General features: G+C 55.4%; 1 protein-coding gene across 1 annotated transcript; it reads right to left on the bottom strand.

The window, feature by feature from the left end:
- Positions 1–11,359: 11,359 nt before the first annotated feature.
- Cebpa (CCAAT enhancer binding protein alpha) lies at positions 11,360–13,464 on the bottom strand. Its single transcript, XM_045154719.1, has one exon. The coding sequence runs from the start codon at positions 13,447–13,449 to the stop codon at positions 12,343–12,345; it is 1,107 nt and encodes a 368-aa protein (XP_045010654.1). The 5' UTR covers positions 13,450–13,464; the 3' UTR covers positions 11,360–12,342.
- Positions 13,465–13,968: the final 504 nt, after the last annotated feature.

Raw genomic sequence — 13,968 nt, 5'->3', positions numbered from 1 at the left:
AAACCATGCTCTCATTGGGTAGTCCAAGCAGCTTTAACTCATCATTCTCCTTTCTCAACCTCCTGAGTGCTGGGATTACACCGGCATCTACCATGCTTGGCAGAACAATCCTCCTTATGAGCAAACTTTACCTCAATGTCCTCCATGGCTCTTTTGGCTTGGGCTAAACTTCTGTGCGACGGCATGGGTAGCCTAACCCGGCTCATTCTCTGGTCTCTCCACTTGCCTCCTAGCCTGCACTGTGGCCACACACACTGGTCACGTTTCAGCCTCTAGCATCCCATGCTCCCTGCCATATATGCAATTTGTATGTGCCAGCCCTTCTGCCTGGGTTCTTCACTCCTGCCCTCAACTGCTTAATATATACTGCCACTCTTCCTCAGATCTCAGCTTGAAAAGTCACACCCCTACAGGTGACTTTCACAAAGCAAGGACTCTGGCAGGGTACTCTCACCACCCCTGAATTTCCTTCCTTCGCAACATGCGTCACCACTGTAATTAACTAATCAATTATGTAACTCTGTTTATTTTCTGTCTCCACAGCACTACTGTGTGCTCCACAGGAGCCTGCTCTGTGTGTCAGGTATTCTGCTGGGGGCCCAGCATGGGCCTGGCTCATAGCGATCCCCTCACAAATAGCACGGGATGAGTGAAGGGCATCAAGTCTCTGATGCTGCCAGGCTAGAGTATTTAGGCCCATTTCACTGAACATGACTAAGGAAGGCCATTGTTAACACACACACACACACACACACACACACACACACACACACACACACATTCATTAAAAGCAATTTCCAGGCCAAGATTGAGGGAAAAGGAATCCTAACAGGCAAGTAAGAGGGGAGAGGTTATTGTTTTATCTAGTGCATTTTTTTTTTTTTGTTCTTAACAAATCTGAATTTTATTACGCTTGGTGGAATGAGAGACAGTGATCAAATCTGAGGTCTGACACAAGGTAGGGCACTCATCCCACACCGACGTGGAAACTCCAACGTCTATACCCTCAGTTGTAGGGGTGATCCAGAAGTAAGCCGGCCCACCCGTGATCCTCTAATCTGCCTTCTCATCTCCTGGGTGGGCTACCAGGTCTTTAAGTCTGATCAAGATGGTCCTGAGCTAGAAATGTTTCTAGATGTTTTGGCTGGGGCAAATGAAAATGTCCTAAATCTCAAGCTTTTATTATGCACAAAGGACGACAAGCACAGCGTCAAAGATAACCAGACCCCCAAGGGAATGAGACCCTGTGAGTGGGAACTGGAAGGGTCAGCACCACCAGAAGTGGACCCTCAAGGGCTTCACGTCATTGACCATAACTGCATGTACAACGTTCAAGGACATGAGACACATGTAAAGATGACTGAGGCCATGGGACTCTGAAAGGAAGTAAGTAGCATGTGCATGCCTATAATCCCAGCACTCAAGAGGCTGGAACAGGGGGATTACAAATTCCAGGTCAGTGTGGTCAACTTAAGGAGACCCTGTCTCAAGAAGAAAAAGGAGGAGGAGGAGCAGGAGGAGATCTGAATAGAAATGAAAATTGCAATGACCAAAATGAAGAATTCAGTGGACACATTAAAGACCAGGTAAAGAATCAGCAAGCACGACAGGCTCAGCCAGACACGAAGATGGGCAGGCGAATGTGAGACAAGGAAGAAAAGCTCCAACACAAACTTAGCATTGCGGAGAGAGAGGAGGGAGGGAAAGCAGCCAGGGTACGTTTGAGGGGTTGATAGGTAGGAATTTTCTGGAACTGATGAGCGAAGTCAGGGAAGCACCTGTCAGGTAAGTTTGAGTGGCAATCTGTTCAGCTCCATGTTGCACATGACCCAGCTCTCAAAGAGCACTCGTGTGACATTTCTGGATGCAACCTGCTGTCGAACAAGGGCCACCATGTTGTACGGCACTGAGGCTAACGTAGATCAGGGCACACGCAGACAAGGCCAGAGAGCGGGAAGTCCAGGCTTGCCTGCCGCCTTCTTCAGAGCGGCTTGGGCAGCCCACGGTCTTGTCTCATCCTCTTCCCTCCTGTGGGCCCTGGGGACTACACAGCCCGAAGGACCAGGTGTCCCATGAGCTGGGTGTGAGGCAAGGTACATGCCGCTCCCACTCAGTGCTGAGGGTGACATCCTCATCCTAGACACTGGTCCCCTTCTGTCCTTGGGTTTCCCTGCTGTCACTCTGGGCTGTGGTCGGGGCTGTTTGGGGAGCTTGGTAATGACTCAATGACTGGTCCTCGTTTGACAGGGATGTTCTGGAAAAGAAGATGAATGATAATGAAGCGCCCATCTCCTACAGCCAAAGAAAGTGTGAAGATACCACCCTACGGTCCTCCACCCTCAGCTGAGAAGCACTGATGTCCTCTATTATGCATTGGCATCACCTAGGACCTGGCTGGCAAGAGTCCAGCATCTGGGCTCCGGAGGCAGGCAGGGAATTACCCAAGCCGAGTCCTGCAGCTCTCTCGCTCCCAACCCTGCTCTCTGTTGGATGGGCAAACAATCTGGCTGGCAGGCAGCCTGTTTGTTTCTGACTCACTCCCCCCTCTGTGCAGCCTGGTGGCCCAGTCCTCATTCTCACTGTGACTCGTCCTGGGATCAGGTTCTTGTGGTTGTTGTGCTTTAGAGGAACACCATTCATCATCCTGCCTCTGGGAAGCCCGGCACACCTCTCAGACATGCTCAAACAGAGAGGCTGCCAAACCTGTGGCTGGTCGCACAGCAGGTGGGAGTGGGTAGGAATGGGTCACCAGAATCAGGACCTAGGTGCTGCTTAGTGGAGCCCCCTTCTACCACCTTGGCTTTCGGGCATGTGCCAGTTTCTCCGTCACCCCAGCGGCAGCCACTGTGCAGCGAGGAATGCCAATTCCAAAGGCTCGTCTCATCGGGGAGCAGAGTGGGGTGGCATCTTGGCAACTGACCTCCCAACCCATGGCGATTGAATCTCAGTTCCCAAAGCTGTCCCTACAGTGTCTCAAATATGCCTTTCTAATTTTGGATTTCTCAAAGGTGAGATTCTCAAACAACCTGCCATCGGCTTGGTTTTTTTTTTTTTTTTAATTAAATAAAAACTAAAGTAGATTGAGTTGAGGAACGTCAAATGGAGACTTCATGAGGGAAGATGTCATGGGATAAAGCCAGTTATATGTTAGGAAAGCATCAGTGTTTTACTCCCCTGGGTAGATTTGGGGTGGTGAGAGTTAGGTAGTCTCAACCCTGGTCGTCTCACTGGTCTAGCACAGAGCAGCCCCTTAGTCACTGTGGCTCTGTGACCATGGGCCTTTTTGCCTGGCCACCTTGTGGCATGCCAGGCTCTGCGGCAGGCATAACTGGGGGACGGAGACAACGCGGAGGGCGTTCTCCGTGCCGTGGCTCACACACACCTGAGCAGAGCTGTCCCACATAATTACATAAACCTCGCGTCACTCAAGATGCTCATCTCATCCCTGACACATTTTGGGCTTAGAGCCATTGTCCCCACCTCCCCTCAGCACAAGGGCCTAGCTCGTGACTCACTGGCCTCCACCTCTCTCGCGTGAGATCGCTCCTCAGGCAGAGGAAATCAGGCCTTGGTGGACTTGGGCATTACTCCCAGGTGTGACCCCTCCCCGCGCCTGGGTCTGGACCGTCCTACCCCCGCTTCGGAGTCAGCCCCACGCGTACCTGCCTACAGGTGGCATGCTCCTGCCTCCATGCTGACACCCACACGGTGCCACTCTCTCTGCACCGCCCTGGGTCTCGCCCGCACCTGGGGCCTGTCCTCTCTCCTTTCTGCTGCCCTGTGCTGAGCCTAGCTGATCTGGGCGCGGAGAAGCAGCTGATGTAAGGTCTCCCAGCCCCACTCGGTACCTGCCGTCCATCGTCCCCCGGCTAGGCAAGTGGAATCCAGTTGCTTCCTGAGCTTGACGGTGTCTGAGGAGTTTGCTCATTAAGTGGAACTCCCCTCGTGCTGGCATTCCTAGCAGTGAAGGGGGAAAAGGGAAGCGGAGCTTTCCAGAGCTTCCTCCTTCCTGACTTTGTGCCCGTCCCTGGGACCCCAGGAGTTTCCTAGTTGTTTGAGGCCCGGCATGAGCAGTCTACCACATTGCAGAAGACGGTCCCCATCACGTCCTGCACTCAAGATAAGTGGGGAGGACCCAGTGGAGATCCGAGAGAGACAAAGTGCAGGAGGTGGCCCCCCACTCCCAATGGACACCATCTACCTCCTGGTCCCTGCGCACAGCCAGGGGAATCCAGGTCATCTCTCTCTCTCAAGACACAGCTTTCCAAACAGAAAGAAGCTTGTGGAACTTGCCACATACTTACAATCCTAGCACTTGGAAGGCTGAGGCAAGAACATTACAAATTTGAGGACAGCCTGGGCTCCTCGGTGTCAAACAAAAAGTTCATGGGTTCTCATGGAGCCCGAGGGCACGCGCGTGCACATGTATGTGCAGTATGTGTGGTACGTGCACGTGTGTATTCAGACGTGCGTGCCTTGTGCACATGGGTGCAGAAGCCAGAGGGGAACATTGGGAACCCCCTCCTTTTCTCTCACCTCCGTGTTTTTGGTCAGACTGGCTAACCAGTGAGAACCAGTGACTGTTGGGTCTCCACTGCCCATGGACTGAGGCTACAGGCATGCATGGCCGTGCCCAGCTATTTATGCGGTACTAGGGACTCAAACTCCAGAGGAATCCATCTCTGCTCCATTTGGGAGCTCACACTTGCGCAGCAAGTGCTCTTACCTGCTGCAACATCAAACCCAGCCCTGTACAAAGGGACTTTTACTCCAAGTGCTCCAGACAGCCAGGCCTGCCCTCCGAGAGTAATGTAGGCTTTGACCCACACGCTCAAGCCTTCAAGGTCACTGGCAGAAAGTGTCTGCGCCCAGAGTGAGTTTGTAAAGTGCTTTTTAATAAAAGACATCCTTTGGCAGGGGGCGGAGGGAGCTATGACAATTTAAGCAATTTTAACATGACTCCAGTTTCTTGATTATCTGGGGACAATGATTTTACCCTAAATCATTCAGAAGGCCATGTCATTCCCCTGGAGCTTGGGATCAAGGTGTGCCCTACCCTCCCACACAGGCATGGCTCGCTTGGGCCAAGCTTGGCCTATTTACCTTTCACAACTTCATGATGCGGTGCTTGTTTTGCATATACTTTACATAAACGGAAACTGACCTGTGGAGAAGTGAAGAGGGCCACCAGTCAGCCCGAAGCAAAGCTAGGTCTGGTCTGGAGCCAACACTGCTCCAGCCAGCTCCACGGACCAGCCCCACAATGGGACGGGAGGAGTGGAACTGTATATGTCTATCTGTCTCGCCCGGGAACAAATTGTTTCCAGCCGTGTGTGTTCCTGAACGGGCACACACGAAGATGACACCGAATCAGGCGTCTTGGCTGCCGGGTAGGTACACCACCGAGGACCTACTAAGAGCCAGGTCTCTCCCTGCGTGAACGTTGAGAAACCTCCAAGCTCACTGTCCTGCCCCCAGGGAGGCTGAGCTTGCAAAGCTGAATTAGACTATATTTAAAGCATTAGAGACATGAACGCTTTCAAATTGTTCTGGGATAAGCCCTTTGTCCTGCGGACTCCAGGGTTAGGGCCAATTACACTGCCGCCAGGTAGGGCTTATTCCCTATAAATCAGTGGGAATGTGGTCACACGGATTTTAAATATCAGATTAAAATCAAATTAGTGGGAAAATTTGGAACAAATTGCCTTCAAGTACAGTGAATGAGTCTATTTTTAAAATGTTGCCGCACCAGGCAAAACAGTGAAGCAAACGCATTTCCTAACAGCGAGCAGACACTGTGTTGGTAGTGATTTGTCATGCTTAGTCACTGTAATTGCTCTAGCAAAACTAGGGAATCAAATAAAACATGTTTGCAAATTGTAAATCACTCAAGGAGGCTACTTCTGACAGGTCCTAACCTGATGCTGAAGGTCACGACAGCTCCTTATAAAGCAGGCACCCATTCCTCACACACCCCCTTGCCACCCGCTGTCTGAGCAAAAGTTGGTTGACCATGTCCAGCTGAGACCATTGCTCAACATGCGCATGGGGGAAAGCGGCTGTAAACGAGCCTCATTTCCTCACCAGCGGGACAGCACACAGGGCATTCCTGGGGGTGCCAGGGGAGACTCTGGCTGGCTTCAGGTGGCATGGGACTCTCTGAGGCCTCAATGGCCGGGGCCAGGGACAGACAGGGAAAGGACGATGCTCCTTAGGGAAGAGAGCCTTTATTCCAGGTGAAGGGTGGGGCTTGCCACTTACCAAGAAGCAGAAATAGTTTCAGGTCCGGGAGGTCTTCGGACAAGCCTTCTTAAGCCTTCTTTGATCCCACTGGGTGGCATGCCTTGGCCCTACTGTCCTCACCCTGAGGCCATTTCTCCCTCCCTGAGGACCTAGTTAGTCATCCTAGAGGAGAGATAAGAAGAGGATCATGAAGATCTGCAATACTTTTAACATCAGAATTGTTGGTTCCAGCTGCCCCCACCACAGCTTTGGGGCATACCAGATATCCTGTCCCTTGTCAAGTGAGACACACAAGCCATGCTCTGGTGTTGGTACTAACCTAATGCCATGTAGGCACAGAGGCCTGTCGAGAACTGGGCAGGTCACCTTGCTTAAGTGTCTTCATTTTAAAAGCAATTTGGTAGAAATAAGGTCTCACCTGTCAGGGGCCAGGAGGAGGTTTAGGTCCTCAGTGGCGAGCCCTGAGCTCTAAGCCCCGCTTAGTATATCTTGAGCCAACCCAGCAAACTTTTAACTGGAAAAGAGAATGAGGAGTGATGAGCATTCATTCAAATACGCACGCCACAGGCCTGCCCTGGGCCAGAGGTTGGATGTAGGTTAGAGCCATGTTCCATTCCACAGGTGGCCAAACAAGGGCCCCTGAAGAGCTCTAGGAGTTCGTGGTAACCTTGAGAAGGACAAGGGTAGACAAAGATCAAGGGCCACTGAAGACGAAGGTCAGAAGAAGGATCTCTTGGCACATAAGAATCCAAAGGATATGTCTTAAACAAACAAATGTCCATCCTAACTTGATGACTATAAGAAAACTCCAGGGCTGGAGAGATGGCTTAGTGGTTAAGACATTTGCCTGCAAAGCCAAAGGACCTAGGTTTGATTCCCCAGAACCCATGTAAGTCAGATGCACAAGGGGGCACATAAGTCTGCAGTTCATTTGCAGTGCCTGGAGGCCCTGGCACACCCATTCTCTCTCTCTCTCTCTCTCTCTCTCTCTCTCTCTCTCTCTCTCAATCTCTCTCTCTCTCTTTGTCCCCCTCTGTCAAATAAATAAATAAAAATAAAATATTTTTAAAAGAGAAAACTCCATCTTTTCCAGTCATGGTGGAGTCTGTCATTTCAGCCATTCAAGAGGCTGAGGCAAAAGGATTGCAAGTTTGAGGCCAGTCTGACCTGCATAGTGAGACCTTGTCTAAAGACAAAATAATATAATATAAAAGACTGTGATGTCTCTCATTGGTAGAGCTCTTGAGTGGTATGCATGAAACCCTAGGTTTAATACTCAGTACTGGAAAAAATGACAAAAGAAAGAAAGACAGAAAGAGAAAGAGAAAGGGAGAAAGGAAGAAAAGAAGAGAGAGAAAAGAAAGAGAACTATTTTTAGTGTACCTCAAGTGGGCCTCCAAACCATGATATTTTTTTAAATGGTGTCCTGGCTGAAGATCCTGGCTTCCTGGCTCCACCCACAGCAGGCTTCCGACGGCAGGAGTGATCCTGCAGCCCACGTCCAGCCCTTTCCAGGACCTCAAGGCCGCTGGGCGATGTGGACCTCGAGCTTGGCATCCTCAGAGGAGCTTCAGGGGCCCAGGCCATCCTCTGCCATTGTCCACACAGAGTGGATGTGGACAAGGCAAAGGAAGAGGAAAGGCATCTCTGGCAGCCAGAGAGGCCTGTTCCTAGTGGGTGGGGCCAGAAAGCTAGAAAAATAATAAATAAAAACAAAAGTGAAGAGAAGGAAAGCTCTCGGGTGCCAGAACGGGGCTGGCCGGGGCTGCAGCTGGCTGAGTAATGGGTTCCACATTGCTCTGGCTCCGGCTGCAGCCACCGGGATCCAGGATGCACGGTGGGCCTTACAAGGGCCCGAGGGGACAGTCCAGCTGTGGCCAGACCTAGCAGACCCTTGGGATGGTCCTGTCCCTGGCTGGCCACCATGGGGGCCGAGATGTGGCTCTGAGCTCACACTCTGGCCCCCTGGGCCCCCTCCCCTCACAGACCCCACCCCTGCCGGAGGCTCCTGGGCTCCTGCCGGCCTGCCCAGATTGTTCGCGTTATTAATGCGTTTTCCGAGATTCCATCTGGCTGTTTAATTGTTCTGGGATGGGGCTGGGATGCTTTGATAGCGAATTGGTATCTTTCCCATGTTAGAACTTTTGTTAAATACTCCATCACAGAGAAGGCTACAGGAAGGAGGAGAGGCTGAGAGGAAAAAGAGACAGCATGAGGTTTCACAGAGTTAAGGAGGGCCTTTCAAAAGTGCTGGTGAGGAAAAAGGAGAGGAGCACAGTATGAAAAGGAAAGGGAAGGAAAGGGAAAGGGAGGGGAAAAGGGAAGGGAAAGAGGAAAGCAATGAAATGAAAGGGAAGGAAAGGGAAGGGAAGGGAAGGGAAGGGAAGGGAAGGGAAGGGAAGGGAAGGGAAGGGAAGGGAAGGGAAGGGAAGGGAAGGGAAGGGAGAGGCGGAGGAAAGGAGAAGAACGTGCAGAAGTGAAGAAAGCAGCCAGAGTAGTGAAGAAAGGCCTCCTCCCCGTCTGCCCGCATAGGAAAGAGCCTGTCACATCGACGCCACACAGGCAAGGACGCTGCTTCGTGACAGCAGAGGGTGGCTGCTCTGGAAGGGAGGCCTCTCAGTGCCGCTGCTCCCCCTTGACCTTCACAGTGAGGAGGCCCCCTCCCCTCTTGTGAAACCCGTGGCTCTCTCGGAGGCCTGGCAGGTTTCTACCTGGGAAGCAGGGGCGGGAGTCCTGGGAGGGGCAGACACTCCTCCCCAGTCCCAGTGGCTCACGGCAGGTGTCAGGGCCAAACCCCAGGTTCACAGATTCCCAGGAGATCCAAGAGATAAGGATGACATCTGTGACAGCAGTGAGCTATCTGGTGGCAAAGGGACCGCCTCCCCCTCTCACTTCCACACTTGTTCCCTCCCTAAGGCTGGCTCCCCTCCCGCATCAGGGGACACAGCAGAACCCCAGGCAGGCACTTCCTGTCTTGCAGAAAGGGGTGCAAGGCAGAAGCGTCCAGGCGGATTTGGGGACTGGGTCCTGGTGGGACTGCCCTCACTAGATGTTGGGTTAAAGTTGCTGCTCGGGGAGGACCCTGCAGCTTGGGGCCACAGGGCTGGGAGCTCCCCCAAGGGCAAGATCTGAGTCTGCTTGCTCCCCGCAGTGTCCCCGCTCTGGCATACAGGACATACCTGGAGAATGCTGAGGGATGTGCCCATTCTTCAGGAGGGCTGACGTCAGGGAGGGAACCCTGTAGCAAACAGTGGCTGTCTGGGAGCAGCTGTTGGTGGAGGACTGCCTCAGGCTTGGTGCAGAGCACATATTTGATAGGGTCACCCATGCCACTTTCCCGGTATTATGAACTTTGGGGCATCCCTTTCCTGGACCAACATGCTACTGTTATCTATTTTGTCCCCCAACACAAGCTACTCAGGAACCTGGGCTGTGCATGCAGGAGGGGGGTGCCCTTCCATGATCCCCTGGAGAAAGAGCCCCCGATCCAAGGGATGGGGAGAGGAGTGAGGGTAGGCCACCCCTCCCCCACCCATTCTAGGGCATGTTCTGGGGGCAAAAGGGGAAGAGTCAAGGATCAGCCCCTACGAACAAGAAAAACTGGAATTTGTACTGAACCCAAAGAGGGTTTGCTGGGTCCTACAAGCCAGGGCCTGCCCCAGCCTCTAGGCAGGCAGTGGGACTCTGCCTCCTTGGTTCCCAGGCTGGAGGGGCAGGCAGCCGCCTCCTCACTGGGTTTGTGCCCTTTCCTTTGCCAAGGGCAACCATAGGTTGAGGAGGCGGCAGTCAAGGTGGGCAGAGCGAGGATGGGGGACAAGTTAACCACACAGGCAGGTAGCATGAAGCTTTCAAAACGTAAAGAGACGCGTAATGTGTCACTGGCATACAATACCAGCTGCTCAGCTTGGAGGTGGAAAGAGACACAAGAGAGCCCCTGGGTTCTGGAAGGGATGGAGGGTGACGTCTGCCGTCCTCTGAGTGACTGGGCTGTCACTGTGGTCAAGGGGATGCCCGTCCTCGCGAGCTAGCCGTGGCAGTGGGGGAATGCATCATTAGGCGTCAATCTCTGGATTGTATTGGTCCGGGATGGGCAGAGCTGGGAGACGGACGGTGGGGACGGATCCTCTACAGGTGGCGTATTGGGAACTGTGTCAAGGTGGGACAAGGCAGGCCGAGCGTGGAGGGGCTCAGCCAGCAGGCCACTCTTCTAGGCATGGCCGGGATAGGAAAAGCAGGGAAGGGTGAAGGATCCAGCTTGCCCAGGGTCCCACTGGAAGGCTGGGGCAAAGGCTGGTATGAGCTACACTGCTTGGGAGCCAGAACTGTGAGTGACTTGGGAGTGTGGCCAAAGGGGTCCTTGAGCATGGAGCAGCTGAGTGGGACTGCCTTTTGAGCAAAGGTCCTCTTCTCCCAGGACAAAGGAGAAGCCACCATCCCCTCCAAGCCGCCCCCACACCGGGGGTCTCCAGTGGACTGTCTTTAAGCTCTGGGCATTCTCAGGTTCCCGCTGTTTGTCCTGATTGAGGGAAGTCAGTCACCCCCAGAGCTGCCAAGGTGGATCCAGAGGGGTGGATTGCAGACACAGAAAATGCTGTGATTGTTTTTCAAATGGATCTCGGCCCACAACAAACCTTGGAAATAGCTTCTGGTTTTAAAAAGACACCAAAATCAACTTTGATATGTTTATATTATAGATATAATATATACACCATCTAGCCTGGATCTCTGTGCTCTTCCCCAAGGAAGGGAACGAAGCAGTCCTTCCCTGCTCCCAGCCCCAGGGATCTGTACACACTGGCTAGAGGTGGCCTTCCTTCAAGACCCAGGACCAGGGCCCCTGGTGGGGGCAGAGGTGGCAAGCCTGTGTGCAGCCCCAGCTAGAGGGAGTGGAGACCCCCAACTACAGCCAGGGAAAGCTGGGGTGTGTGTGTGTGGGGGGGAGGTGGGAAGGCAAGCCCACCTCACCTCATTGGTCTCCAAGGGGCAAAAGAGAAAAAAAAAAAATCCCCAAATAAAAAGGAAAGACAGCTTTAGATCCTCCCCCTGCCCCAGCTGCTAATGAACAGTCTCATTTTGGCAAGTTTCTGAGCAGAACCAAAACAAAACAAAGACCAAATAAAATGGTGGTTTCTCATCGACGTGCACATTGACATTGCACAAGGCACGGCAGGGACACAGAGACCAGATACAAGTGTTGATAGCGGCTGATGAAGCAAAATATTTGGGAAGTTTGTCATAACTCAGGTCCCTCTGGGATGGATTGATTGTGCTTAATGTTCCTTCGGCAATGCTGGCTACATACAGTACAGACGGACAGGGCTGGTGGTCCCCAATATCCTTCAGCCCCTCCCGCGCCCAAAACCAAATCTCTGTCACCAGATCACCACTCCCTTGACCACCGACCTAACTCACAACCTAGCTTTCTGGTCTGACAAGGGGTGGTGACCTTCTATTTCTGAGTGCTCACCAAGGAAGCCCCAGGCTGCTGCTGTAAGCTGGGGTAGGGGTGAGGAACCAGGGACCCGCCACCTCCATAAGAACTAGGGGAGCGCCCTTAAGTTAAAAGCCTCAACCTCCACAAAAGCCCCTCCCCTCTAAGGACAGGCACTGGGGCGGTTGGGGGCCGGCTGCTCTGCATCTCAGCTTCCTGAATGTTCCTGTTGCTTTGGGGCCTGCACCCTTCTTTCTCTCGTGAGAGCCTGCGGAAGCCTTAGAGGACTCCAGGAGTCCTCCAAGGAAAATATCAAGGCACATTTTTGCTCCCCTACTCGGTAGGAATCGGAGCGAGTTTGCATTTCGAAGGCACAAGGTAATTTTTCCATAATACTAGAACTGCTGGGCTCAAAGCTCAGCCCAGCAGAAAGATCTCCCCATCTCTGGGAGAAACCATTGCCTGACTCCCTCATCTCAGACGCACCAAGTCCGACTCGGAGGAAGGGAGGGGGACACGCGGGGTCAGGCCAGGCTTTTTTCCCCCCAGGCGACCCTGGAATCTCCTAGTCCTGGCTTGCACTGTCCCCCCTCTCCCCCCTCCCAAGGGCAGCCTGGAGATCCAGCGACCTGAAACCACACTCCCCAGGTCCGGCAGCCCCGCGCGCCTCACGCGCAGTTGCCCATGGCCTTGACCAAGGAGCTCTCGGGCAGCTGGCGGAAGATGCCCCGCAGCGTGTCCAGTTCGCGGCTCAGCTGCTCCACCCGCTTGCGCAGGCGGTCATTGTCACTGGTGAGCTCCAGCACTTTCTGCTGCGTCTCCACGTTGCGCTGCTTAGCCTTGTCGCGGCTCTTGCGGACCGCGATGTTGTTGCGTTCGCGTCGCACCCGGTACTCGTTGCTGTTCTTGTCCACCGACTTCTTGGCCTTGCCGGCTCCGCCGCCGCCCGCCCGGAGGTCGGGGTGCGTGGCGCTCAGAGCCTTGAGAGCAGCACCTCCGGGACCCGGCGGCAGACCGGCGGCCCCCAGCGCCGGTGCGGGGTGCGGGCTGGGCACGGGCGTGGGGGGCGGCGTGGGGTGGCCGGGCTGCAGGTGCATGGTGGTCTGGCCGCAGTGCGCGATCTGGAACTGGAGGTGCGGGGCGGCTAGGTGCGCGGGCGACGCGTGCGGGTGCGGGTGCGGCGGCGGCGGCGGCGGCGGCTGGTAAGGGAAGAGGCCGGCCAGGGCCAGCTGCTTCGCCTCGTCCTCCTCGCGCGGCTCCTGCTTGATGACCAGCGGCCGCAGCGCCGGCGCCCCGACGCGCTCGTACAGGGGCTCCAGCCTGCCGTCCAGGTAGCCGGCCGCCGCCGCGCAGCTGTAGCCGGGAGGGGGCCCGTGCGCGCCCGCGGACATGACGGCGCCTCCGCCCGGGCCCAGCGGGCCTCCGCCGCCGCCGCCGGGGTAGTCAAAGTCCCCGCCGCCGCCGCCTGCACCCGCGGGGCCCGCGGCCGCCTTGGCCTTCTCCTGCTGCCGGCTGTGCTGGAACAGGTCGGCTAGGAACTCGTCGTTGAAGGCGGCCGGGTCGATGTAGGCGCTGATGTCGATGGACGTCTCGTGCTCGCAGATGCCGCCCAGCGGCTCCGGGGCGGCGGCGGCGGCAGGTGGGGCTGGGGGCGGCGCGGAACCCGCGCCCCGGGGGAAGCCGAAGGCGGCGCTGCTGGGCGCGTGCGGGGGGCTCTGGAGGTGGCTGCTCATCGGGGGCCGCGGCTCCGCCTCGTAGAAGTCGGCCGACTCCATGGAGGAGCTACAGCGTTCCCGGCATGGCGAGCCTCGGCGGCCTCCAGCCTGCGCGGGGCGCCGCTGCTGCCGCCCGCCCACCGCCGAGCCCCACGCTCGCTCGCGCCCCGGTCGCGAATGGCCAGGCCCGCGCGCGCGGCGCTTTTATACCCGGCTCGGCGGGCGCCCCCTGGCGTCCACGCGCGGCTCTGACAGCCCGCTGGGGCTGGAGGGGTGTCTGCCGGGTCTTAGAGCCCGCCTCTCGGGGGGGGGGTGGCGGCGGGACGGGGAGGCAGCGCTCCGGGAGACAGGCTGCGCCCCGCCTCCCTCCTCCCCGGTGGCGTCGTCGCCCCCGCGCACACGTGGTCGGTGGCCCCTCCTTGGAACCTCCCGCAAAAGGCACCCAGTTTTTTTTTTTTTTGTCTTTTGAAGTCAACTTCAAAGAACCTGGGAGCATCCCTAGAGGCCGCCCAGAAGGGTGGACAGCGGGTGTCGGTCCCGAGCTCCGGGACCCCGGGTTTCCGCCGAGGCTTGTGGTGC

The sequence above is a fragment of the Jaculus jaculus genome, chromosome 7 (genome assembly GCF_020740685.1).
Source record: "Jaculus jaculus isolate mJacJac1 chromosome 7, mJacJac1.mat.Y.cur, whole genome shotgun sequence".
Taxonomy (NCBI): Eukaryota; Metazoa; Chordata; class Mammalia; order Rodentia; family Dipodidae; genus Jaculus; species Jaculus jaculus.
This window is presented reverse-complemented; position numbering and strand designations above follow the sequence as displayed.

Bases quoted from the DNA above. Each gene is read 5' to 3' on its own strand.
- Cebpa (XM_045154719.1), bottom strand. From the start codon at position 13,449: ATGGAGTCGGCCGACTTCTACGAGGCGGAGCCGCGGCCCCCGATGAGC.